We start from the raw sequence: 26,551 nt of genomic DNA on the forward strand, positions 1-26,551 counted from the left end.
ATTCTTTGTGCTGTCTTGACTACCCTCTGAAGCCTGACCCTGTCTGCCTCAGTGCAGCTGCCGTAGCATACTGTGATACAGTACGTCAGCAGGCTCTCAATGGATGAGCGGTAGAAGGTCAGCAGCAGGTTTGAGTCCAAGTTGTTCTTCCTGAGGACCCTCAGGTCTGTATCTTTTCCAGTGCCTCCCTCCTTATGATTCCTAAATTGTTCTTTAAATCTCTGGATCCATTAATTCTTTCTTTTATTTGGAATGGTAAACACCTCTGATGAAGGAAAGCCTTTCTTTAAAGGCCTAAACAGTCAGGTAGAATGGTCTTGCCCAATTTTAAAAACTACTACTGGGCAGCTAACATCTGAGGATTGCTTTATTGGTGGCATTTTTATCTGGAACCTTCACCCCCAGTCTGGGTGTCCATGAAGGCTCATGCTGAAGGTACTGGAACTTCTCTCTGCATTTTTTAGTTCACATCTTCCTCCTATCTGTTCAGTTCCTCTTGGCTGCCCAGTCTCTTAAAATTTGGTCCCAATTCAGGAAGACACTTGGTCTCCAGGCTTTTTCACTCTTAAGCCCTATTGCAGCTAATCACCAGTTTGCACCATCAACTGGCTTTCGAGTCTGGCATGAAAAAGGAGTGAAGTGCTTTACAGACTTATATTGGGATGGATACTTTTCTAGCTTCTCTGAACTAACAAAAAATTTTGAATTGCATCCACAGATTTTATTCAGATTTCTGCAGGTCAGGCATTATTTGCAAAGTATGACATCACAATTTACCTGTAAACCTCCAGATAACCCTCTCGATGCACTTCTGTCAATCAATCCTACTTCCAAATGTGTACTGTCTAAACTGTATAATCTCATCTGCAAATTGCATTGTCCATCTCTGACTGCTATTAAAACAGTCTGGGAACAAGATTACAATCCCCTATCTCTGATAATGTGTGGGACTCCATTTTAGATCAGGTGCATTCATCTTCAGTGTGTGCTCACTTCTGCAATTTAAGGTCATCCACAGGGTACATTTCTCTAAAGCTAAACTGCTGTGCATTTACCCAAATGTGAACTCAACATGTGACAGGTGTAGAAGTGCACCTGCTACATTAATCCACATGTTCTGGTCTTGCCCCTCTCTAGCTAATTTCTGGAAGTCAGTCTCCCGTACTATGTTTGAGGTTTTGCAATGTGAGATTGAGCCGAACCCCTTTCCTGCCCCAGAACTGAACTTACCACGTTACAAATTGACAGCTTCGCTTTTACACTAAGCCCCCTCTTCATTACGACCGATCAGTGCAGCGTCCACATCACTGTAGAAGCAGCCCTGATCTGTCTGTCAATCTCCCGCTCCCTTCTCCTGTTGCTTGTGAACAATACCCCAAGATACTTGAACTCCTCCACTTGGGGCAGGAACTTGTCCCTGAGCCAGAGAGGGCACTCCACCCTTTTCTGGCTGAGGACCATGGCCTCAGATTTAGAGGTGCTGATTCTCATGCCAGCCGCTTCACATTCGGCTGCGAACCACTGCGAGCTGGAGGCCACCCGCAAATGAAGCCAACATCTGCAAAGAGCACAGATGAGACTCTGAGGCCACCAAGGAAGAAGCCTTCCACCACCTGGCTACGAATAGAAATTCTGTCCATAAAAATTCTGAAAAGAATTGGTGACAATGGGCAGCCCTGATGGAGTCCAACACCCACAGGAAATGAATCCAACTTATTACCGGCTATACACTGTAAACCCAGATTTTGATTCCACTTAAAAATATTGAGTTCATATTACTTAAAATTGCCTAGAATGTAAACATTACTTGTTAATGCTGAGTAGACTGTACTTTTTGATGGTCTATCTTATTGTAATCATGTGTTTGAGTTCAAACAACTTATCATCAAGTTTTGCACCTGCTAAAAATCTAGTTTGTACCAGTTTTAATGCGCAGCTGCATGGTGGCATGATGGTTAGCAGTGCTGCCTCACAGGAAGAATGCCATCTGGAAGGTCTGGGTTCAATTCCGCCTTGGCCCAGGCCTCTCGCTGTGTGGAGTTTGGAACAGTAGACATTTGGTGTTTTTGTTCACAATGCTCTCTCATATAGTTTTTTATTGTTCCATGGACAAATGTTATTTGCAAATGCTAATGTATGAGTTTTATTATGTTTATTTACCAAGTTTAAACAGACACAGTTCAACAGTGTAAAAAATATTTGTGTTACTGGATAGCACGGTGGCATGGTGGTTAGCACTCCTGCCTCACAGCTAGAATAGCTATCTGATAGTCTGGGTTCAATTCCACCTTAGTCTGGGACTCTTGCTGTGTGGAGTCTGTATGTTCTCCCTGTGTCTGTATGGGTTTCCTCCCCCAATCTGAAGACATGCAGTTACTGGGGTTAGGTTAATTGGTCACTCTAACCCTTCACAGGTGTGAATGGTTGTCTGTGTCAGCCCTGCAACAGGCTGGTGACCTGTATGGGGTGTACCCTGCATCTTACTGCCTTGTCAGCTGGGATAGGCTCCAGCCCCCACCACCCCTACACGACCATGAAAATTATAGGGGAATTGATTGATCAAAAAACATTTAATTTTTTTCATGAACTATAAAAGATAAGTTTGGTCAATTAGAACATACAGTTTAGTTCAATTGGAAATGGAGTAGTGCTTACTTAACAGGCTGAGTTAAATAAATGGGTGGTGAATGATTGCTCAAACAAAGTATTTTCAGTTACTGAAACTCTGTTATTAGTACATTCAACTTAGATCTTTCATTCCATTCCAAAAGGGTCTCGAGTACATTGAACATAGTCCACTGCTCTTATTCAACTGTTTCATTACTTAAAAAATTTAAGGCAACAAGTTACCTATTCAAAATCCCACTGACACGCCTTCTGTAGTGGAAGCAGAGTCTGGGGATGAGGGGGATGACTTGACCATCACTGGGGGTGAGGTCACTGAGGTAGTTAAACAACTCCTTGGTGGCAGAGCCCCTGGGGTGGATGAGATTCGCCCTGAGTTCCTGAAGGCTCTGGATGTTGTAGGGCTGTCTTGGTTGACACGCCTCTGCAACATCGTGTGGAGATCTGGGGCGGTGCCATTGGATTGGCAGACCGGGGTGGTGGTCCCCATCTTTAAGAAGGGAGACCGGAGGGTGTGCTCCAACTTTCGGGGTATCACACTACTCAGCCTCCCCGGTAAGGTCTATGCCAGGGTGCTGGAAAGGAGGGTGCGTCCGTTAGTCGAACCTCGGATTCAGGAGGAACAATGCGGTTTTCGTCCTGGTCGTGGAACGCTGGACCAGCTCTTTATCCTCTCAAGGATATTCGAGTGTGCGTGGGAGTTTGCCCAACCAGTCTACATGTGCTTTGTGGACTTGGAGAAGGCATTCGACCGTGTTCCTCGGGGTGTTCTTTGGGAGGTTCTGCGGGAGTATGGGGTGTCTGGTCCATTGTTGCGGGCCATTCAGTCCTTGTACAACCACAGTGAGAGCTTGGTCCGTATAGCCGGTAATAAGTCGGATTTGTTTCCTGTGGGTGTTGGACTCCGTCAGGGCTGCCCTTTGTCACCGATTCTGTTCATAATTTTTATGGACAGAATTTCTAGGCGTAGCCAGGTGGCGGAAGGCTTCTTCCTTGGTGGCCTCAGAGTCTCATCTCTGCTTTTTGCAGATGATACGGTTCTGTTGGCTTCATCAGGGGGGGGCCTCCAGCTCGCAGTGGAACGGTTCGCAGCCGAGTGTGAAGCGGCTGGCATGAGAATCAGCACCTCTAAGTCTGAGGCCATGGTCCTCAGCCGGAAAAGGGTGGAGTGCCATCTCCGGCTCAGGAACGAGTTCTTGCCTCAAGTGGAGGAGTTTAAGTATCTCGGGGTCTTGTTCACGAGTGATGGGAGAAGGGAACGGGAGATCGACAGGCGGATCGGGGCTGCTTCTGCAGTGATGCGGACGCTGCACCGGTCCATCGTGGTGAAGAGGGAGCTTAGCGTAAAAGCGAAGCTCTCGATTTACCGGTCGATCTACGTTCCTACCCTCACCTATGGTCACGAGCTTTGGGTAGTGACCGAAAGAATAAGATCGCGAATACAAGCGGCAGAAATGAGTTTCCTTCGAAGGGTGGCTGGCCTTTCCCTTAGAGATAAGGTGAGGAGTGCGGCCATCCGGGAGGGGCTCAGAGTAGAGCCGCTGCTCCTCCACATCGAAAGGAGCCAGTTGAGGTGGCTCGGGCATCTGATTAGGATGCCTCCTGGCCGCCTCCTGGGTGAGGTGTTCCGGGCATGTCCCACCGGGAGGAGGCCCCGTGGTAGACCCAGGACACGCTGGAGAGATTATGTATCTCGGCTGGCCTGGGAACGCCTTGGGGTCCCTCCGGATGAGCTGGAGGAGGTGGCTGGGGAGAGGGAAGCCTCGGCTTCTCTGCTTAGGCTTCTGCCCCCGCGACCCGGCCCCGGATAAGCGGAAGAAAATGGATGGATGGATGGAAGTTACCTTGTTTTTTTTAAGTAGATTCAACTTATCCGGGTTTACAGTGTACGGACCAAGCTCTCACTGTGGTTGTACAGAGACTGACACCCCATGTAACCTCTTCATGCTGTGCCCGGCCGGGTACTACGAGCTAATGCCCGGCCACCACACGCTGTCCCTCAAGCTCCCTCCCCAGGCCTGGCTCCAGGGTGGGGCCCCGGTAACCCTATCCCGGGCAGGGTAAACTGTTCCCTCATTGTTGCAGACATAGGGGTCTTATGAACAGCTCTTTGGGGTTACAGATCTTGTACAGCACTTTGGTCAACGTCGTTGTTTTAAATGTGCTTTATAAATAAACTTGACTTGACTTGACTTGACTTTGTCTGGACCAGGGGTGGGCAAACTTTTTGACTCGTGGGCCACAGAGGGTTCTAAAATTTGACAGAAGGGCCGGACCAGGAGCAGATGGATGGAGTGTTTTAGTAATTCACCTCATAAGAGAAAGAATAACATGGGATATGTAGAAAACGTGCTTTAATTTTAATAGAAAATTAACAAAAGCAATACAACAAAATATCTCTTCCAAGTCCCACAGTATTTCTTTATTGAAATGACTCTTAAAACACTGAAAATTCCATTAACAAAATACAGTTTAAAAAAAAAAATACTAACAGTTACCATTTTGAAGCATTTAAAGTTTTGATATCCTTCAGGATATTATCATCACTCTCCTCCTCAACATTTCAAAAATGGTTGGACATGCAGATCGAAACAGTGACAACATGCCAGTATGTGGCCATGTTAAATATATCTGGTGTGCATTGTTTATATTGAGAAGGCAGTGCACCTGCACACCACTTATGAGCACACCTTAACAGAAATGACATGTAACACGTAAATGCATGTTTAAGAGCAGAGAAACTTACTTTTGATTTCAGTGGGAACAGTGTTGTTGGTGTCCCTTTTTAACAAGCGCATCAAAGTCTGGAGTCAGTTTTGTTGTGGCGATTCTCAGGATGGATCTGAGGTGTTGGTCAGTCAAATTGGATCTGTGGCTGGCTTTGTTGAAGTTCATGACGCTGAACGTCTGTTCACACACATAGGTCGAGCCGAACAACGCCAGAATCTTCTGTGCCGTCCTCCGGAGGTTTGGAAACACCGCTTCATTAAGTGACGCATAAAAGTCATTCAGTTTAAGAGAGTTGAACTTCTCTTTCAAGACAGCATCAGCCTGAAGGTCTATCAGTTCCAGCTGCATCTCTTCTGGTGCTGTTTCGGGGTCTTGTGACAGGGGACAGGCCACCAACTGAAGTGACTTGTTAATTTTCTCAAAATCAACAAAGCGACGGCAGAATTCTTTGTGGAGCGCATCCAGTGTCTCGCTGTATTTCTTAACTTTTGCGCCAGCCTCCTCTTTCAGTGTAGCTAGTGTGGGGAAATGAGTGAATAACTCATTTAGGATTTGCTTGGAAAATAAAGCCAGTTTGGCTTTGAAGGCTTTCACGCTTGTGTACAGGTCATGCACAAACCGATCCTTCCCCTGTATGTTCACGTTCAGCTCATTCATGTGTGAAAATATATCCACAGCAAACGCAAAGTCACAAAGCCAGTTCTTGTTGCTCAGCTCAGGAAATTCGTCGGCCTTCCCCAGTAGCTCCAAAAATGCACCGATCTCCTCTTTGAGGTCCCACACTCGTTGAAGCACTTTTCCCAAGCTTAACCAGCGGACACGGGAGTGATAAAGTAGGTCATGGTGCTCTGCATCAGTTTCCTCCAAGAACGCGATGAACTGACGGTGCTGAAGTCCCCTTGCACGTATAAAGTTGACAAGTTTTACGATAGGATTCACAACATGATTCAGCTGTAATACAGATTTACATAGAGATTCCTGGTGGATGATGCAGTGAAGGAAAATAACATCCTGGTCAGGATTTTCTTCTTTCACTTTATCCTGGATTCTTCTCAGCAGGCCAACATTTTTCCCTGTTAAATTTGGTGACGTTGATAAGTTTACTCCAAGACAGCTTCGTATTTTCAATGACAGCAGACACCCGGCTATACAAGTCCTCCCCCCGTGTTTTTCCTTTCAGAGACTCCATTGTCAAAAAATCCTCTGTTATTTCAAAAGTATTGTTAATTCCTCGGATAAAAATGAGGAGCTGAGCAGTGTCATTTACATCGTTGCTTTCATCCAGAGCTAATGAATAAAACGTGAATGACTCCGCCGTTTTTTTTAAGTTGCTAGTTAGCTCTTCGTCTATCAGTTCCACACGGCGAGTCAGTGTCTTGCGTGATAGACTGATTTTTTCAAACTTGTCTTTGGCCTCTGGACACAAGACACCTGCTGCCTCCACCATACATTCCTTTAAAAACTCCCCGTCAGACAGAGGCTTGCTGGCCTTTGCTAATTTGAATGATAGCATAAAACTGGCCTTGGTACTTGACTCTTGGATGGCACTTTGACGATGAAAAATACATTGTTGAGCTTGTAAATTAGCTATCAACCTCTGAGCAGTAGCTTCCCGTTCTTTCTCTGACTGCTTGCTAGCATAGTTAGCATGTTTTGTGGTAAAGTGACGGCTGATGTTAAACTCTTTAAAAACCGCCACAGTCTCTTTGCATATCAGGCATACAGCAGTAGATCTGTGTTCGGTAAAAAAATATTTAGTTGTCCACTCCTTATTAAACACTCGACATTCTCTGTCCACTTTTCTTTTTTTAGCTCCGCTCATCATTGCAGAAGTGTTGAGCTGTCAAAGAGGGAAAACGCTGAATAATGATGCGTTCATGCGGTGTCGGAATGATCGTAAAAATCACTTTCCTACTGGGAAAAACAACTCGGCAAGACGGGTCTTCCGACACCACTTGAATGCAGCGTAAGAGCGCACCTCAACAAAGGTCAGTGTGTCAGAGTATCCCATCTAGCGATAAACGCCACAATTGCAGGGAGAGTAAAACATTAACAAGGTTTACCATTATAATTGATTCAAATTCGGGGGGCCGGATTAAAAAGCTTAACGGGCCGCATACGGCCCCCGGGCCGTAGTTTGCCCACCCCTGGTCTGGACCCTCACCCAGGACCAGTTTGTCATGGGAGACCCTACAAGGGGGACAAGTCCCCAGGCAACATAGCTCCCGGGATCACTGGTACATGCAAACCCCTCCACCATGATAAGGTGGCGATTCACAGAGGAGGTATTTATTTATTTTAATTCAATTTTATTATTATTATTTTTTATTATCACTGTTATTTTTTTCTTTTCACACATATTGGTGGATATCATATTTTGTCATTATAGGTTTATCTTAAATAATATTATCTATCTATAGTATCTTTTTTCTAGTATGTGCAAATGTTATTTATTTCACCTCAGTTTAGTTTTGCGTGTGTGTCTGCTGTCTGGGGATTTGTTTGGGGATTAAAATCTGTTAAAATTTGATTACTGTACATGGTTTTGTACCATATCTATCAATAATATTTCTAATTATCAATAAAAAGACATTAGAAGACTGCCTTGAAATGATTCTGGCAACTCAGCAGGCGACTCAGGAGGCGAAAGTGATGCTCTACCCACACACTGTTTATAGTGTGGGTGGAGCGCTGTTGACTACAACTGAGTATATGGTCAGGCGGTGGAAGGAATATGTCAAGGACCTCCTTAATCCCACTGACACGCCTTCTGTGGTGGAAGCAGAGTCTGAGGACAAGGGTGATGTCACTGAGGTAGTTAAACAACTCCTTGGTGGTAGGGCCCCTGGAGTGGATGAGATTTGCCTTGAGTTCCTGAAGGGTCTGGATGTTGTAGGGCTGTCTTGTTTCACACACCTCTGCAACATCACATGGAGATCTGGGGCAGCGCCTCTGGATTGGCAGACTGGGGTGGTGGTACTCATCTTCTAGAAGGTGGACCGGAGGGTGTGCTCCAACCACTGGGGTAACACACTTCTCAGCTTCTCAGGGAAGGTCTGTGCCAGGGTGCTGGAAAGGAGATTTTGTCTATTAGTCGAACCACAGATTCAAGAGGAACAGTTTTCGTCCTGGTAACGGAATACTGGATCAGCTCCTTATCCTCTCAAGTATATTTGAGTATGCATGGGAGTTTGACCATCAATTCTACAGGTGTTTTGTGGACCTGGAGAAGGCATTTGATCGTGTCCCTTGGGGGATCCTGTGTGTGTGTGTGTGGGGGGGGGGGCTGTCCCTGTACAACCACAGCGTGAGCTTGGTCTGCATTGTCAGTAATAAGTTGGACTTGTTTCTTGGGGGTGTTGGACTTCGCTTGGACTGCCCTTTGTTAATGATTCTGTTCATAATTGTCATTCCACCAAGTGGCTGGTGGCCTCAGAATCTCATTTCTGCTTTTTGCAGATAATGCGGTCCTGTTGGCTTCATCAGGTGGTGGCCTCCAGCTCGCACTTGAGTATTTCACAGCTGAGTGTGAAGCGGCAGGTATGAGAATTAGTACTTTTAAGTCTGAGGACATTGTCTGTTTGAAATTGAGCATAAAAGCAAAGCTGTTGATTTACTGGTTGAGCTATGTTCCCACCCTCACCTATGGTCACCAACTCTGGGTAGTGAATGAAAGAACAAGTTTGCGAATACAAGCAATGGAAATGAGCTTCACTGAAGGGTGGCTGGCCTCTAGAGATAGGATGAGAAGTGCAGCAGAGTAGAACTCCTACTCCTCCACATCAAAAGAAGTGAGTTGAGGTGGTTCAGGCATCTGACTAGGATGCCTGTTGGGTGAGGTGTTCTGAGCATGCCCTACTGAGGAGATTATATCTCTTGGCTGGCCTGAGAACACCTTGGGGTCCCCCTGGATGAGCTGGAGGAGGTGGCTGGGGAGAAGGAGGTCTGGGCTTCTCTGCTTAGTCTGCTGCCCCTGCAATTCGGCTCTAAATAAGTGGAAGAAAATGGATGGATGGATGGATGGTTTAATTAGTTCTGAGTACAGTTTTACTGTTTTTTTTAGATCAGCATTTACAGCAGACTCTTAAACTCTGCCCACAGTGATTTATTTAGTGTGCATATCTTTGTAGCTGCCAGTTGGTCACTAGATGACATTTCACTCTCAGGTTACCTAGGTAAACCTGTAATGTACACTCCTGATCAAAATCTTAAGACCAGTTAAAAAATTGCAAGAATTTGCATTTTGTACTATTGAATCTTAAGAAGGTTCTAAGTAGAGCTTCACAATGCTAAAAGAAGAAATCGGCGCAAGAGACAAACTTTTGAGCAGGGAATTTCTTGAAAACTGCATGTATACTCAAACATGTTTTTTTCAGCTGATCAAAAGTTTAAGACCATAGCCTTTAAAAGCCAAAAGCTGTGCAAAAATTTGGATTTCATGTCATTTTCTGTCAAGTCTTTACACTGTCGAGACCTCCTGATGGCAAAAGCAAAAAAGCTCACTGATTTTGAATGTGGTAGAATTGTTGAGCTGCAAGGCCTCTCACAACGTGCCATCGCTGCTGAGGTTGGATGCACTAAGACAGTCATTTTGCATTTTTTAAATGACCCTGAGGGTTATGGAACAAAAAAGTCAAGTGGTAGACCCAAAGAAATTTCAGCAGCGCTGAGCCACAGGATCCAATTGGCTGTCCGTCAAGATTACGGGCATTACTGGTGCTGACTGCAGCCCAATAACCATCAGACGACATCTGCGAGGGAAGTGCTTCAGAAACAAAAAACGTCTTCAAAGACCACATCTTCTTCAACGCAACAAAATTGCCTGTTTGGACTTTGCAACTAAAGGAGGTGATTCAAAATATGAGACCTGTAAACTCTCCCACAGACTGTGTTCCCTCTCGCCTTTTTAAAGAGGCTTTTGATTCAGTGGGACCAACTATCCTCGCTCTGATTAACAGTGCGCTTGCATCTGGTTGTGTTCCAGCTGCCTTTAAACATGCAGTTGTACAGCCTCTAATCAAGAAGAAGAACCTTGACCCTGATGTTCTTTCAAATTACAGACCAATTTCTAAATTACCATTTTTATCCAAGGTTCTTGAAAAAGTTGTTTTTAAGCAACTTCAAGCATTTTTAAGTGGACATGGAATGTGGGAAAAGTTTCAGTCAGGTTTTAGAATGCGTCACAGCACAGAGACGGCTCTTTTAAGAGTTTTTAACGATCTGCTTTTAACTGTGGACTCTGGTAGTCCTGCAGTTTTAGTACTTCTAGACCTGTCAGCTGCCTTTGACACTGTGGACCACGAGATCCTTCTATCCCGCCTAGAACATGAAATTGGCATTAAAGGCACGGTTCTGACTTGGTTCAGATCTTATCTTACTGATAGAAGTTTCTCTGTCCATCTAGGAAACTGTTTTTCTACCACAGCAAAGCTTTCTTGTGGAGTGCCTCAGGGGTCCATTCTGGGCCCAATTCTTTTCTCATTGTATATGTTGCCTCTAGGGTCGATTTTTAGGAAACATAATATTTGTTTCCACTGTTTTGCTGACGACATCCAGGTGTATATGCCCATCAAACTGAACAGCAGAGATCCATGGGAACCCCTGCTGAACTGTCTAAGTGACATTAAGTCCTGGATGAGAAACAATTTCCTAAATCTTAATGAAAGCAAAACCGAGGTCATATGCTTTGGTAAATTTGACCCCTCAAGCAACTCCTCTGGCACTCTGAGTCATTTGGCTCCTCACTGTCGTGATGCTGTGAAAAATCTGGGTGTCATTTTAGATAGTAGTTTTAAAATGGAGAAGCAAGTAAGTGCTGTTACCAAAATCAGTTTTTACCAACTCAGAGTCATTGCCAAGGTAAAACCTTATCTCCCGCAGCAGGACCTGGAAAAAGTTATTCATGCTTTTATTACTTCCCGCCTGGACTACTGTAATTCTCTGTACTTTGGCATAGATCAATCATCTGTGCGCCGCCTGCAGGTAGTCCAGAATGCGGCAGCTCGTCTTTTAACCGGTTTAAAAAAGCATGAACACATTACCCCAGTCCTGTCATCCCTTCACTGGCTCCCTGTCCGTTTTAGAATCGATTTTAAGATTTTATTGCTTACTTTTAAAGCCTTAAACGGACTGGCACCTTTGTATCTGTCTGAGCTGCTTCACTGTCACACCCCTGTAAGAGCTCTGAGGTCATCGAACCAGCTGCTCTTACAGAGGCCTAAAACTAGACTAAAACAGAGAGGTGATCGAGCTTTTGCAGCAGCAGCACCAAAGCTATGGAACGATCTACCTCTCCATATCCGCACAGCTCAGACGATACACACATTTAAATCTCTATTAAAAACACATTTCTTTTCTTTGGCATTTGGCTGCAGTGCTACCTCCTTTTAGATGATTGTTTTATGGTATTTTATGGTACTTGTTTTAAACGTTTTAATTTTTAATTTTCTTATGTTATTTATTGTTCTTAATGTTTTTATTTATTTATTTTTATTTTATTATTTTATTTATTTATTTATATATTTTTATTTTTATTTAGTATAGTCCTTGGGGTTACAGATCTTGTACAGCACTTTGGTCAACGTCGTTGTTTTAAATGTGCTTTATAAATAAACTTGACTTTACTTGACTTGACTTTGCAAGGGTCCAGCAAACATGGGACATTGAAAGGTGGAAGAAATTCTTCTCTGATGAGAAAAAATTTAATCTGGTCCTGATGGTTTCCAACGTTACTGGCATGACAAGGAGATCCCACCTGAGATGTTTTCTACATGGCACAGTGGGGGGGGGGGGGGGTGCGTTTTCTTTCAGTGGAACAACGGAGCTTCAGGTTGTGCAGGGGCGTCAAACAGCAGCTGGCTATGTGGAGATGTTGCAGCGGGCATCCCTCATGACTGAGGGCCCTCGTCTGTGTGGTAATGACTGGGTTTTTCAACAGGACAATGCTGCAGTTGACAACACCCGGCTGACAAAGGGCTTCTTCCAGGAGAATAACATCACTCTTTTGGACCATCCTTCATGTTCCCCTGATCTAAATACGATTGAGAAAATTTGGGGATGGATGGCAAGGGAACAAAAATGGACATCAGGTCCAGACAGTGGATGCCCTTCGTGAAGCCATCTTCAACACTTGGAGCAACGTTCCCACTAGCCTCCTGGAAACACTGGCATCAAGCATGCCTAAAGGATTGTTTGAAGTGATCAACAAGAATGGTGGAGCTATTCATTACTGAGTCCTTTTTTTGACACTTTGATTTCTGTTTTGAGGGGGTTTTCAGTTTTTTTTGAGCTATGGTCTTAAACTTTTGATCAGCTGAAAAAATCATGTTTGAGTGTAAATGCAGTTTACAATAAATTCCCTGCTCAAAAGTTTTTGTCTCTTGCGCCGATTTCTTCTTTTAGCATTGTGGAGCTCTACTTAGAACCTTCTTAAGATCCAATGGTGCAAAATGCAAATTCTTGCAATTTTTTAACTGGTCTTAAGATTTTGATCAGGAGTGTATTTTTACCTCGTCATACTGTATGTCAATCAGTGGTGTCCTTCACTTCCATTTTTATCTCTTTCAGCTGCTCACCTCAAAGCTGAGCTCAGTTTAACAAAGGACTCACCCACTTTGTGTCACTAACAGTTATTTCACCTGTCATTGTTCACCTGTTTTTGATATTAGATGATCTCTGTTTGCATTTGTAGTCTCTTTCTGTGTGGATGTCCTTTGAGCTGCACTTTGACCCTGTTAGCTATTGGGTATTTTATTTCAGGAATGGCATCTCTCTGATTCCAGTGGTCATGTAAAATTCACGGTGTCCCTCTGCTTCCAGCATTCATGTATTCGTCTGCTTCAAGTGTTTATCCAAAGTTCACATTGTCCCTCTTCTTCTAATGTTCACAACATCCCTCTGCTTCAAATTCAGTGTCCCTCTACGTTCAGCATTTATGTAAAGTTCACGGCCCCTCTGCTTCCAGAGTTCATGTTAAGTTCATGGTGTCCCTCTGCTTCCAGTTTACAGCATCCCTCTACTTCCAACGTTCAACTAAAATTCAGTGTCCCTCTGCTTCCAGTGTTCTTGCAAAGTTCAGTGTCTCTCTGCTTCCAGCATTCTTACAGTGTTCATGGCATCCCTCTGTGTCCAACATTTATAAGATAAGATAAGATAAAACTTTAATGATCCCACGATGGGGAAATTTGCACATTACAGCAGCTCAGTACAGAAAACTAAAAATAGAATAGAATAAAATAAAATAAAATAAAATAGAAAAACACTATACACATATGCATAAGCACTATATACAGAAAATATATAGTCAATACACACATGTACATATACACACATATACACACACATCAAAACACTATATACAGATATCAAAAAATTATATACATTTGTAGCCGGTAAGGTACACAGCATACATGGTATGCATTATATGGGTGAGTGTAATAAATAAAATGTATCTGGACTGTATGGATAAAGTGATGGCAGAGGAGGTAAAGTGTCCAAGTGACTCAAGACATTATGAAGTGTTGTACAGTCTAACTGCTGTTGGGATGAATGACCTGCGAAAGCGCTCCTTCCTGCACCGAGGATGTTTCAGTCTCTGACTGAAGGAGCTGCTCAGCTCACCCACGCTCTCATGCAGAGTGTGATGGGGGTTGTTCATGATGGATGTCAGCTTTGCTAACATCCTCCTCTCACCCATCACCATCACAGACTCCAGAGGACATCCCAACACAGAGCTAGACCTCCGCACCAGTTTGTCGATCCTGCTCCTGTCTCTTTCGGTGCATCCACCCCCCCAGCAGGCCACTGCATAGAAAAGGGCAGATGCTACCACTGTGTCATAAAAGGTCTTTAACAGAGTCCTGCAGACACCAAAGGACCTCAGTCTCCTCAGCAGGTGGAGTCGACTCTGGCCCTTCTTATACAGGACGTCTGTGTTTGTAGTCCAGTCCAACTTGTTATTGAGATGAACACCCAGGTATTTGTAGGAGACCACAGTCTCAATATCCTTTCCCTGGATGTTCACCGGTGCTGTAGGGGGTGGCTTCCTCCTGAAGTCTATGACCATCTCCTTCGTCTTGCTGGCGTTGATTTGGAGTGCGTTGTTCTCACACCAGCCGACAAAGTCACTGATGACACCCCTGTATTCCTGGTCGTTCCCATCTGATACACATCCAATGATGGCCGTATCATCTGAGAACTTCTGTAGGTGGCAGTGGTCCGAGTTGTACCTGAAGTCTGAGGTGTACAGACTGAACAGAAAGGGTAAGAGGACCGTGCCCTGTGGCGCCCCCGTGCTGCAGACTACCACATCAGACATACAGTCATGGCACCTCACATACTGTGGTCTGTTGGTGAGGTAGTCGATGGTCCATGCCGTCAGCTGACTGTCTACTCCGGCTCCCTCCATCTTCCCTCTCAGTAGTGCAGGCTGGATGGTGTTGAAAGCACTGGAGAAGTCAAAGAACATGACCCTCACAGTGTTCCCTGCCTGCTCTAGGTGAGAGAGGGATCTGTGCAGCAGGTAGATGACGGCATCGTCCACCCCAATGCCGGGCTGGTAGGCGAACTGCAGGGGGTCCAGCGCTGAGCTCACCAGTGGGCGGAGGTGATGAAGGATGAGCCTCTCCATGGTCTTCATCAGGTGAGAAGTCAGGGCCACAGGTCTGTAGTGGTTGGACTCCCTGGGATGTGCGATCTTTGGCACTGGAACTATGCAGGAAGTCTTCCACAGTTCAGGAACCCTCTCCAGATTCAGGCTCAGGTTGAAGATATGCAGTACCACCTGACAGAGCTGGTCTGCACAATCCCTGAGCAGTCTGGAGCTGATTCCATCTGGACCCGCTGCCTTCTTGATCTTCGTCTTTCTGTGCTGACTTCTCACCTGATCAGCTGTGAGGTGGATGTGAGGCTGGGTTGGGGTGGGTGATGGGGCTGGCTCCGCTGTGGGTGAGGGTGAGGAGAGTGCAGGCAATGATAGCACTACACCAGGAGAGTCCCTCTGCTTGAAGTGTTCGTGTATCACTCTACCAGCATTCAATTGAAGTTAACAGGATCCCTCTGCATTCATTAAAGGTCATGAAAGCTGTCTGCTTCAAGTTTTTCTTGCAAAGTCAATGGTCACTCTCTGCTGCCAGCGTTCTTTAAACATTCCTGGCATCCCTCTGCTTCAAGTGTTCATGCATAGCTCTGCTTCCAGCATTCACGTAAAGGTCACGGTGTCCTACTTCCAGTGTTAGGGTACAAAGTTCAGGGCATTCCTCTGTTTTCAGTGTTCATGCATCCCTCTCCTTCCAACATTTATGTCAAGTTCATGGTGTCTATCTGCTTCCAGAATTCAACTAAAGCTCACAGTGTCTCTCTACTTCTAGCATTTAACTAAAGTTCATGGGCATCTTCTTCCAGTGTTCATGCAAAGTTCATGGCGTTCCTCTTTTTCCAGTGTTCATGCATTCCTCTGCTTCCAGTGTTCATGTAAAGTTCATTGTGTCGATCTGCTTCCAGCATTCACTCTAAGCTAGGCTAACATCTGCATTTTTTTTTAAATTCTTTGGTTTTCTGGGTGACAGTGTTGATGAGTGTGATCCTCCTCTGATGAAGGTGTTTCCTATCTCCTCTTCCTCCTGTAGTGCTGATAGAGATGCAGGACGAAGAGTTCAGACAGAAGAGCTCCCCAGGTCAGCACACACATATGCGCGTACACACACACACACACACACACACACACACCCCAAAATACACGGAGGGAAGCCTTGATCAGAGGTAAATGCGTACGCAGATTTTCTTCATCAGTTTGTTTTCATCAGGGTTTCTTCATCAATCTTCCTCCATTTGTCCATCTTTGGTTTTATTCATTAGAGTTCCTTAGTCTTTTTTCATCAGTCTTTCGCCATCAATCTCTATGCAGAGCTTTGGTTATAACAGCAAAACGGATAGGACAGGATAAAAACGAGCCACCTTTAATAGTGTTTATTAGTATTTTATTTGTTTACATGCAGTGGCTTCTTATTAGTCAATATGACTTTAGAACTGTATTACCTGTTTGTGACGGCATTTCCGTTGTGTGTGTTTTGTCGTCTGGACATCATCTATAGTTTAAGGTCTCTGGTCCTTTTGTGACTTAACGACATGTCAGATCCCTCAGGTCCTGCAGTACATGTCAGGATGTTTCAGGTGTGTGCGTGTGTGTACGTGTGTGTACGTGTATGTGTGCGTGTGTGGAGTGATGCAGTCGATTACACACATTAATGTCATTGTTGCTTTAGAGGCCAGCCTGCCTGGAGAAGACATGGCTGACGACAACAAGAGCTGCCACTGTGAATTTGTTCCTCAGGATCTGACCCCGGCGTTAAAGGTCACCATCAGAGCCATCTGGTACGTACAGTTTCCTGCATTCATTTGTTTCTCTGCCACCATTCATCGCTTTACTCACCCTTTATTTGCTATTTATCCTACACTGAATCATGCTTTTTATTCACATTATTTTTGTTTTTTTTGTAATTTTTTTTTTCAATTTTTGCTCACCCCAGGGTCAAAGGTCACCATCAGCTGTTGGGTAAGAGCAGTCAGTCTGACCTCAGTTAGCTTCATTGCTTTCTGTTGTCACTGTGTTCTGTTGTGTTACAAGAGCACCTGTGCTAAGACATTATTATTATTGTTATTATTGTTATTATTATTATCATTTCCCATGTGGTTTTTGTTAGTGTATTCAGTCACATCAGTTATCTGAAGTTTCAGTTCTTGCCTCAGCAGCTCTCCAACAGTCCAGCTGTCCCATTCTGGAATCAAGACCAGAATTAAATTCTGGATGAGATGTGCAGCAGCAGCTCCAGCAAAATTAAAAACTTAAGAGAGAACCGGCACCCCTCAGGACATATGCTGAATGCTCAGAAGTGTTGGCTGGGTCCTTTTTATCTGGATCTGGATATGAGTTTGCTGTGTGCTGTTCCCTTTAGGTTCTGGTCCTGACTTTAGAGCTGAGACAAACTGGCACAAATGTTGCTCTATATAAACAGAACAAGTTGCGGGCCAGCCTCCATGTTTGTTTTAGTACAGGAACATGTGAGAATGGAGGGGTTCTACCTCTAGGACTTCCAAGACCCATCCTCCCCTTCCCTTCTTATTCTAACCCGCTTGACCTCCATCATTACCCCCCCCCCCCAAAAAAAAATATAGCCACGATTGTAATAGATGATATAAATATAAAAGAAATGGGGGGGAAAAGAGGAACACAATCCAGTCTACCCTAAACTTCCTCTCCATCCTAGGTATCACTGACCTTTTTAATCATAAACCTACAAAGTTCTGGTATCTTAATGCTCCACCTGACTGTCAGAGAGTGGTACCTGTGCAGGTTGGTGGAAACAGTCTTTGGTTCAGAATGTCTGGTTTTGTAGATCTTCAGCTTTGGGTGAAGCTTAAATGATTACTTTATACATGTTTCTCCATGGCCATGACCCTGAGGTGTCCCTAGGCCCAGAACTTATCAGCTGGTCTCTGAATCAGAGTTCAGGTATCATGCTCTGTTCAACCATTTTGAAGATTTTGGTACATCACTTGAGGGCTGAAACAGAGATACAGACCCATTCGTACCCCATTCCAGAAACTGTAGATGGATGTGGTCCAGACTTTATTGACTTCATTACCAATCTAGAAGCCCATGCCAAAACATGCAGGTAAACAACATGTAGCTCGAACAGGCTTGGTTACTAGGACCTGGAAAAAGAAACCACAAATATTCTTGTGCAGAAAAGCCCAAGAATACCTCCTGAGAATTCACATTCACTTTCTGTTTTTAGAGATGAGTCTATGTGGTGTGACTGCTGCCTCTTTGTTTCCTTTCTTAGCATCATGCGCTTCATGGTATCCAAGAGGAAGTTTAAGGAAAGTCTTCGTCCGTACGATGTCATGGATGTGATTGAACAGTATTCAGCCGGACACCTGGACATGCTTGCCCGCATCAAGAACCTCCAGTCCAGGTAAGACTGTGTGAAGTAAGACCGTTTGAGGTTATGGTCAGTTTGACTCACTCTGTCTCCTGATTGGTAGGGTGGATCAGATAGTTGGCAGAGGAACACCAATTGCAGACAAAGATCGTCCCAAAGCAGCCAGTGAGGAGCTACCTGAGGACCCGAGCATGATGGGACGCCTGGGGAAAGTGGAGAAGCAGGTAATCAACAGACTGAGGAGTATATCTACTGGCTTCTCTGATGCTGTTTCAGCCATGAGTCTGGTCCTCTGCCGGTCTTATCTCCCTTAGGTCCTGTCCATGGAGAGGAAGCTCGACTTTCTGGTTAACATCTACATCCAGCGAATGGGAATCCCTCAGGCTGAGACCGATGCCTACTTTGGGTCCAAGGAGCCAGACCCAGCCCCACCATACCACAGTCCAGTGGATCAGCTGGAGAAGAGCCAGTCCATCTCCAAGATCATGCAGTCAGTGTCTCTTTTTATTAATTATTTGTGTCATTAACATAAAGGAAAATACAAGTGTCAGTAGCATCATCAGAGTCACACAAGTGATGAAAAATATGATAACAGTAAAAAGATTGCCTTTTTCCTCCCAGTTTTAATTTAACACATCTGAAGACCCATTCTGTTAATAACCAAAGAACTTCCTGCTCATAATCTCAGAATTTCCTGTCATCCAGCCTGAGCTGTAGGCTGGATGCTTGCAGTCCAGTGCAAACGTGCTCGCAGGTGGAAAGGATTGCAGTGGCTTGAAAAAGTATTCATACCCCTTGAACTTTTCCATATTTTGTCACATTACAACCACAAACATGAATATATTTCACTGGAATTTAATGTGAAAGACCAACACAAAGTGGTATACAATTGTGAAGTGGAACAAAAATTATACATGATTCAAAACATTTTTTACAAATAAAAAACTGAAAAGGGAAATGAAGAGAATCTCCCCTATGTTAGTCTTGTCTGTCCTACTCTTGGATGGTTGTTCTGAACGAATTTCATTGTATGTATGATGATTAATTTCATTGTATGTATAATGACAATAAAGTTCTATTGTATTCTATTCTATTGTATTCTATTCAATAAACCGATAGGTTTATTAATTGAAGAAAATAAGAACAACCCCAGGTTTGTTTTCAGCACTGTAGCCAGGCTGACAAAGAGTCAGAGCTCTGTAGAGCCGAGTATTCCTTTCACGTTAACTAGTAGTGACTTCATGGATTTCTTTACAAATAAAATTTTAGACATTAGAGAAAAAATTATTCATAACCATCTCAAAGATTATTCTTCATGTTCGGCTGCTTTCAGCACTGCTGGTATTTGTTTAGACTCTTTTGCTCCAGTTGATCTTTCAGAGTTAACTTCAATAGTTACTTCCTCCAAACCAGCAACATGTTTATTAGATCCCATTCCTACTAGACTGTTCAAAGAAGTCTTTCCAATTATTGATGCTTCAATCTTAAAAATGATCAATCAGTCTTTATTAGTTGGCTATGTACCACAGACCTTCAAGGTGGCTGTAATTAAACCTCTACTTAAAAAGCCATCACTTGACCCAGCTGTCTTAGCTAATTATAGGCCAATCTCCAACCTTCCTTTTCTCTCAAAGATTCTTGAAAGAGTAGTTGTAAAACAGCTAACTGATCATCTGCAGAGGAACGGTTTATTTGAAGAGTTTCAGTCAGGTTTCAGAATTCATCACAGTACAGAAACAGCATTAGTGAAGGTTACAAATGATCTTCTTACAGCCTCTGACAGTGGACTCATCTCTGTGCTTGTCCTGTTGGACCTCAGTGCAGCTTTTGATACTGTTGACCATAACATTTTATTACAGAGATTAGAGCTTGCTATAGGTATTAAAGGTAATGCACTGCAGTGGTTTGAATCATATTTATCTCATAGACTCCAATTTGTTCATGTAAATGGGGAGTCTTCTTCACACACTAAGTTTAATTATGGAGTTCCACAGGGTTCTGTGCTAGGACCAATTTTATTTACATTATACATGCTTCCCTTAGGCAGTATTATTAGAAAGCACTGCATCAATTTTCATTGTTACGCAGATGATACTCAGCTTTACCTATCAATGAAGCCAGATGACACACATCAATTAGTTAAACTGCAGGAATGTCTTAAAGATATTAAGGCCTGGATGACCTCTAATTTCCTGCTTCTAAATTCAGATAAAACTGAAATTCTTGTTCTCGGCCCCACAAATCTTAGAAACATGGTGTCTAACCAGATACTTACTCTGGATGGCATTACTTTGGCCTCCAGTAACACTGTGAGAAATCTTGGAGTCATTTTTGACCAGGATATGTCCTTCAATGCACATATTAAACAAATATGTAGGACCGCTTTTTTGCATTTGCGCAATATTTCTAAAATTAGAAACATCCTTTCTCAGAGTGATGCTGAAAAGCTAATTCATGCATTTATTACTTCTTGGGTGGACTATTGTAATTCATTATTATCAGGCTGTCCTAAAAGCTTCCTGAAAAGCCTTCAGCTGATCCAAAATGCTGCAGCTAGAGTACTGACAGGGACTAGAAAGAGAGAGCAGATTTCTCCCATATTGGCTTCTCTTCATTGGCTCCCTGTTAAATCTAGAATAGAATTTAAAATTCTTCTCCTCACATACAAGGTCTTGAATAATCAGGCACCATCTTATCTCAAAGACCTCATAGTACCATATCACCCCAACAGAGCACTTCGCTCTCAGACTGCTGGCTTACTTGTGGTTCCTAGGATACTTAAGAGTAGAATGGGAGGCAGAGCCTTCAGCTTTCAGGCGCCTCTTCTGTGGAACCAGCTTCCAGCTTGGATTCAGGAGACAGACACCCTCTCTATTTTTAAGATTAGGCTTAAAACTTTCCTTTATGATAAAGCTTATAGTTAGGGCTGGATCAGGTGACCCTGAACCATCCCTTAGTTATGCTGCTATAGGCCTAGTCTGCTGGGGGGTTCACATAATGCACTGTTTCTCATTCACCTTATTTACTTTGTTTATACTCCACTCTGCATTTAATCATTAATTGATATTAATCTCTGGCTCTCTTCCACAGCATGTCTTTTCTCTCCCCTCAGCCCAACCGGTCGCAGCAGATGACTGCCCCCCCTGAGCCTGGTTCTGCTGGAGGTTTCTTCCTGTTAAAAGGGAGTTTTTCCTTTCCACTGTCGCCAAGTGCTTGCTCATAGGGGGTCGTTTTTGACTGTTGGGTTTTCTCTGTATTATTGTAGGGTCTTTACCCACAATACAAAGCGCCTTGAGGCGACAGTTTGTTGTGATTTGGCGCTATATAAATAAAATTGAATTGAATTGAATTCCTGTTGATAATCTCAGAACTTCCTGCCTATAAACAAAGAACTTCTGTTGATAACCAAAGACCTTCCTCAAGAATCAAGAACAATTTATTGTCATTATACATCAAGACATACAATGAAATTGCGTTCCAGACATACAATGAAATTGCGTTCCAGAACACTCATCCAAGAGAACAGACAAAACTAAACAAAGAGGGGAGATAAGTGTCTGTGGCTGCTGCCATCAAGGGTGCCGCCGATTTAAGCAGGAAAAAAAAGAAGGAGTACAGTAGGGTAGTACTGTGTTCATTGTGAGCACCTTACGAGGTTCCAAAAAAAACCACCTCAGCAAAAGCAACTTAGCACATTCAAAGCTGGGATAGCAACATGGTGGGTAAGGGCAGGTGTGGGGTACGAGGAGCCAACAAAAAACAGTGGGTCAGGGGCATGGAGCCAGGACCTAGCTCCCTGCCTAAACAGTTTGCTGATAGTGATGGACGTTTGTCAGCGGTCATGGTTCCCAGTTCACAGAAATCACAGAAGAGAGGGGAGGGGGGAAGAGCAACTGTTGACAAATTGTCCAGGAGAGATATGATAGCTGGCCCCAACGTCAGCTGAGGGAGCTGAACTGTTGCCCAGATTCTCTTCATTTCCCGGTAAATCAGGTATCCTCCAAGCCCAGACAGAAGAGATCCTGTTACCAGAATGCTGAATATGTATCCATCTTCCATGTCCTCAACCGACAGAGCAGCAAGACATACAGGTCTCCACACGCTCCATGAGACAACTACGTATCCAACCAGGTCTGTTCCACTAGGGCAGGCGGGCTCCCCTTTTCCGAATCTCATAGTGGAGAAAATGCGATTGATAGCATTGAGAGCCCAGTTTGGCAGATCCATGGTACTCGTTTCTTATTTGGTCGAACTCAAGAACCTCCTGTTGATTATCTTGGAATTTGCTGACTATAACTATTAAACTTCCTGTTGATGACCTCCGAACTAACTGTCCACGATCTCAGAACTTTGTGTTGTCAACCAAAGAACTTCAATTCAGTTCTATTTATATGGCGCTAAATCACAGCAAACAGTCACCTCATTTGCAGTGACCGGTTGCGGGTGGGGGCAGGGAGAAAGGACAAAAGACACACTGTGAAAGTGAGCCAGAGATTAATAATAACTAATGATTAAATGCAGAGTGGTATATAAACACAAAGAGAGTGAAAAGAAAAACTGAAGGCTTTTCAGGGAGCTTTTGGGACAGCCTGACAGTAATGATAGTAAGTATCTGGTTAGACACAATGTTTCTAAGATTTAAATGGGTTGAGTACAGTTTTATCAGAATTTAGAAGCAGGGATTCAGAGGTCATCCAGGTCTTTATGTCTTTAAGACATTCCTGCAGTTTAACTAATTGGCTTCATGGATAGATGAAGTTGTGTATCATTTGCATAACAATGAAAATGAATGCTATGCCTTCTAATAATACTGCCTAAGGGAAGCATGAACAAGGTGAATAGAACTGTTCCTAACACAGAACCCCGTGGCACTCCATAATTAAACTGTGAAGAAGACTCTCCATTTAGAAGAACATAAATATAAAGATAAATATGATTCAAACTACTGCAGGGTTTGATGACCTCCGAACTAACTGTGCAGAGGTCAACCTATGGCATGCTCGAATCTCTGTAATAAAATGTTATGGTCAACAGTATCAAAAGCTGCACTGAGGTCTAACAGAACAAGAACAGAGTTGAGTCCACTGTCAGGGGCCCTGAGAAGATCATTTGTAACCTTCACTAATGCTGTTTCTGTATTGAGAATTCTGAAACCTGACTGAAACGCTTCAAATAAACCCTTCCTCTGCAGATGATCACTTAGCTGTTTTACAACTACTCTTTTAATAATTTTTGAGAAAAAAGGAAGGTTGGAGATTGGCCTATAACTAGCTAAGACAGCTGAGTCAAGAGATGTTTTTTTAAGTAATGGTTTAATTACTGCCACCTTAAAAGCTTGTGGTACATAGTTCATTAATAAAGTTTTAAACATAGACTGATCATATTTCAGATTAAAGCATTCATTAATAGTAGGACTTCTTTGAGCAGTCTAGTAGGAATGAGGTGTAATAAATATGTTGATGGTTTGAAGGAAGTAACTATTGAAGTTAACTCAGAAAGATCAATTGGAGAGAGTGTCTAAACAAATACCAGCAGTGCTGAAAGTAGCCAAACATAAAGATATGTCTTTGAAATGGTTATGAATAATTTTTTCTCTAATGGGTAAAATTTTATATGTGAAGAAATCCATAAAGTCACTACTAGTTAAAGTGAAAGGAATACCCGGCTCTACAGAGCTCTGACTCTTTGTCAGCTTGGCTACAGTGCTGAAAACAAACCTGGGGTTGTTCTTATTTTCTTCAATTAATGATGGGTAGTACGATGTCCTAGCTTTACGGAGGGCTTTTTTATAGAACAACAAACTCTTTTTTCATGCTAATTAATATCTTCTAAATTAGTGATACAGCATTTTCTCTCCAACTTACAGGTTATCCGCTTTAAGTTGCGCAAATGTGAATTATACCACGGAGTCAGGCACAATTTGTTTTTCAGAGGAGCCACAAGATCAAAAGTCGTACGCTGGGAAGATGTAAAACTACTGATGAGATAATCGACCTCTCTGGGAGCAGAGTTTAGGTAGCTACTCTGCATTGTGTTGGCACATGGCACTGAAGAAGATAATAATCAAGGAATTAATCCTTAATCTTAGTTACAGCATATATCTACTATAATGATTTATTCCCCACTGCTGTGTAATCCATTAAAGTAAATTAAATGTTATTAAGAAATGATCAGACAGGAGGGGGCTTTCAGGGAATACTGTTAAGTCTTCAGTTTCTATGCCATATGTCAGGACAAGATCCAGATTATGATTAAAGTGGTGGGTGGGCTCCAGGTTTTTGAATTTCCCAATTAGGATGGACAAGATTAAGATTCAGAATTTCAAATGAATTAAAACTTTGATTTGGGTCTTTGATTAACTAATATGCTGGAATGGGAAATTGCTGCTACTCCTCCTCCTCCGCGATCTGTGCTTCGAGCATTCTGAGAGTTAGTGTAACTCGGGGGTGTTGATTGATTCAAGGATGTTGATTCTCCTGCTCTGGCCCTGGAAGATAATTGCTGGTGATTGCTGGTGTCACTAGCTTCACGTTTAGTGAGAGCCAACACCAAGTGAGAGCGCCTTACAAAGGAGTCCTGGGTATAATCTCAGAACTTCTTGTTGATAACCTCAGAACATACTGTTGATGAAATGTTGCTTGCTTTCACTATGTTGTTTACAAATTGTACAGGGTGTTGCCTGGTGAACATTCAGAGAAGGCTCGGATTGTGACAAAGATGGTCCGCTCCAGCAGCTCCACCGGACACAGGAACTACAATGCCCCCACATGTCCTCCCTCCACCTCTTGGCAGCCAATCAGCTCCCAGCTCCACCAGCAGGTTCCACCCCCTCCCCAGCGTAGCCACGGTAATACTCCGAGTCCGGTGGGGGATGGGTCACTGGTTCGACTGCCCCCACCTCCAGCCGGAGAGAGACATGGCGGGAACCGATCAAATCGACACAGCACTGGAGACCGAGGGGGGGCAGAGAGACAGGAGAAGGGTGGAGAGGGGTCCAATGGGATGGGGGGTGGAGGTGAGGAGGTGAAGCCTGACAGTGACACCTCTATCTCCATTCCGTCAGTGGACCATGAAGAGCTGGAGCGGTCCTTCAGTGGGTTCTCCATTTCCCAGTCCAGAGAAAACCTAGACTTCCTCAACAATGGATTCTACTCCTCCACCAACCTGGGAGACCAACATGGAGGGGAAGGAGGTGCCTGCTGCACCACTGTCCGGCCCTACATTGCCGAGGGGGAGTCAGACTCCGACTCTGAGCTCTGTGCTCCATCACCGCACTCAGACCGGGCCTGGACCGGAACCAAGTGAAGCTGTTGGAAATCCAGAGTCAAACCAGCAGAACATTTAAATTAAAAATAATCAAAATGTGAATAAAAACTAAACCTGAAGATTTAAACCACCAGCTGGAGGCTCGCAGCAAAGCATCATGGGAACTGACGGCACTCAGCAGCCGCCAGCATGATGGTACGATTTATGTGACGGATTCTGCACAGCAAATGTTTGTCCATTCTGTCACTAATTGGCTCACTGCTGGGACACTCTTTCACCTGATTGGTGATTGCTTGTTTCTATTTATAAGATAATGCTATCACATAATATTAGCTCACTGATACATTTATTAATCATTAAAAAAAAAAAAAATGTTGGCAACATGTGTCAGACTGAAGCTGCTGTTTGTTGATTCTACTTCTTGTCCAGAGCTCAAACACAGAATCAGCCTGAACTTTCAGGTAAACCCTAAGCTTTCAGTGAACCCTGAGCTGCAGGTAAATTTAATGTTATGTGAAATTGGTTTCTTATTCTCCCTTTTAGAGAAAGAAGGCTGCAGGTACAGGAACAGTTTGAATGAACTCTGTTTATATGTTTTTTTATTGTGGTTATTTCACTAAAAGTGACTGCACTGTCACTGGAGCGTTTTCTTACCCGCACACTATCAGCTTGCATCTGATAATCTATGACACACAATCTTCAGCAGTTTTTTTTTTCCAGGAATATTTTTGATGTAAGGAAAACTTCACTTAGTCAATTAATTAACTACATATGGTTACACTTACGCTAACAGCCTAAAGTCATAGCTAACACATATGCTTTAGACACATCCTCCAATAACATGACGCTTCATAGACCTGCTGTGATTTCAGAGTACATATTGGGTACAAGCTTACCTTTAATGCTTGTTACCAAACAAGTTTTCTAAGACATGGTTACATTGCTAAAAAAGCTGAATTTGAACCCAAAACAGGGTCTTTACTTAAACC

At 43.6% G+C, this 26,551-nt stretch overlaps 1 protein-coding gene across 2 annotated transcripts in view; it reads left to right on the forward strand.

Moving 5' to 3' along the window:
* The window catches only part of kcnq2b (potassium voltage-gated channel, KQT-like subfamily, member 2b), a 124,883-nt gene extending 99,114 nt beyond the window's left edge, over positions 1-25,769 (forward strand). For both annotated transcript variants that reach the window (XM_030728743.1, XM_030728744.1), the window contains 6 exons: positions 15,981-16,028; positions 16,617-16,725; positions 18,198-18,329; positions 18,400-18,520; positions 18,611-18,786; positions 24,968-25,769. In XM_030728743.1, the coding sequence (XP_030584603.1) occupies positions 15,981-16,028; positions 16,617-16,725; positions 18,198-18,329; positions 18,400-18,520; positions 18,611-18,786; positions 24,968-25,601 (1,220 nt within the window). In that variant the 3' untranslated portion in view covers positions 25,602-25,769. The remainder of the gene's footprint in view (positions 1-15,980; positions 16,029-16,616; positions 16,726-18,197; positions 18,330-18,399; positions 18,521-18,610; positions 18,787-24,967) is intronic.
* The last annotated feature ends 782 nt before the right edge of the window (positions 25,770-26,551 follow it).

The sequence above is a fragment of the Archocentrus centrarchus genome, chromosome 5, assembly GCF_007364275.1.
Source record: "Archocentrus centrarchus isolate MPI-CPG fArcCen1 chromosome 5, fArcCen1, whole genome shotgun sequence".
NCBI classification, from domain to species: Eukaryota; Metazoa; Chordata; class Actinopteri; order Cichliformes; family Cichlidae; genus Archocentrus; species Archocentrus centrarchus.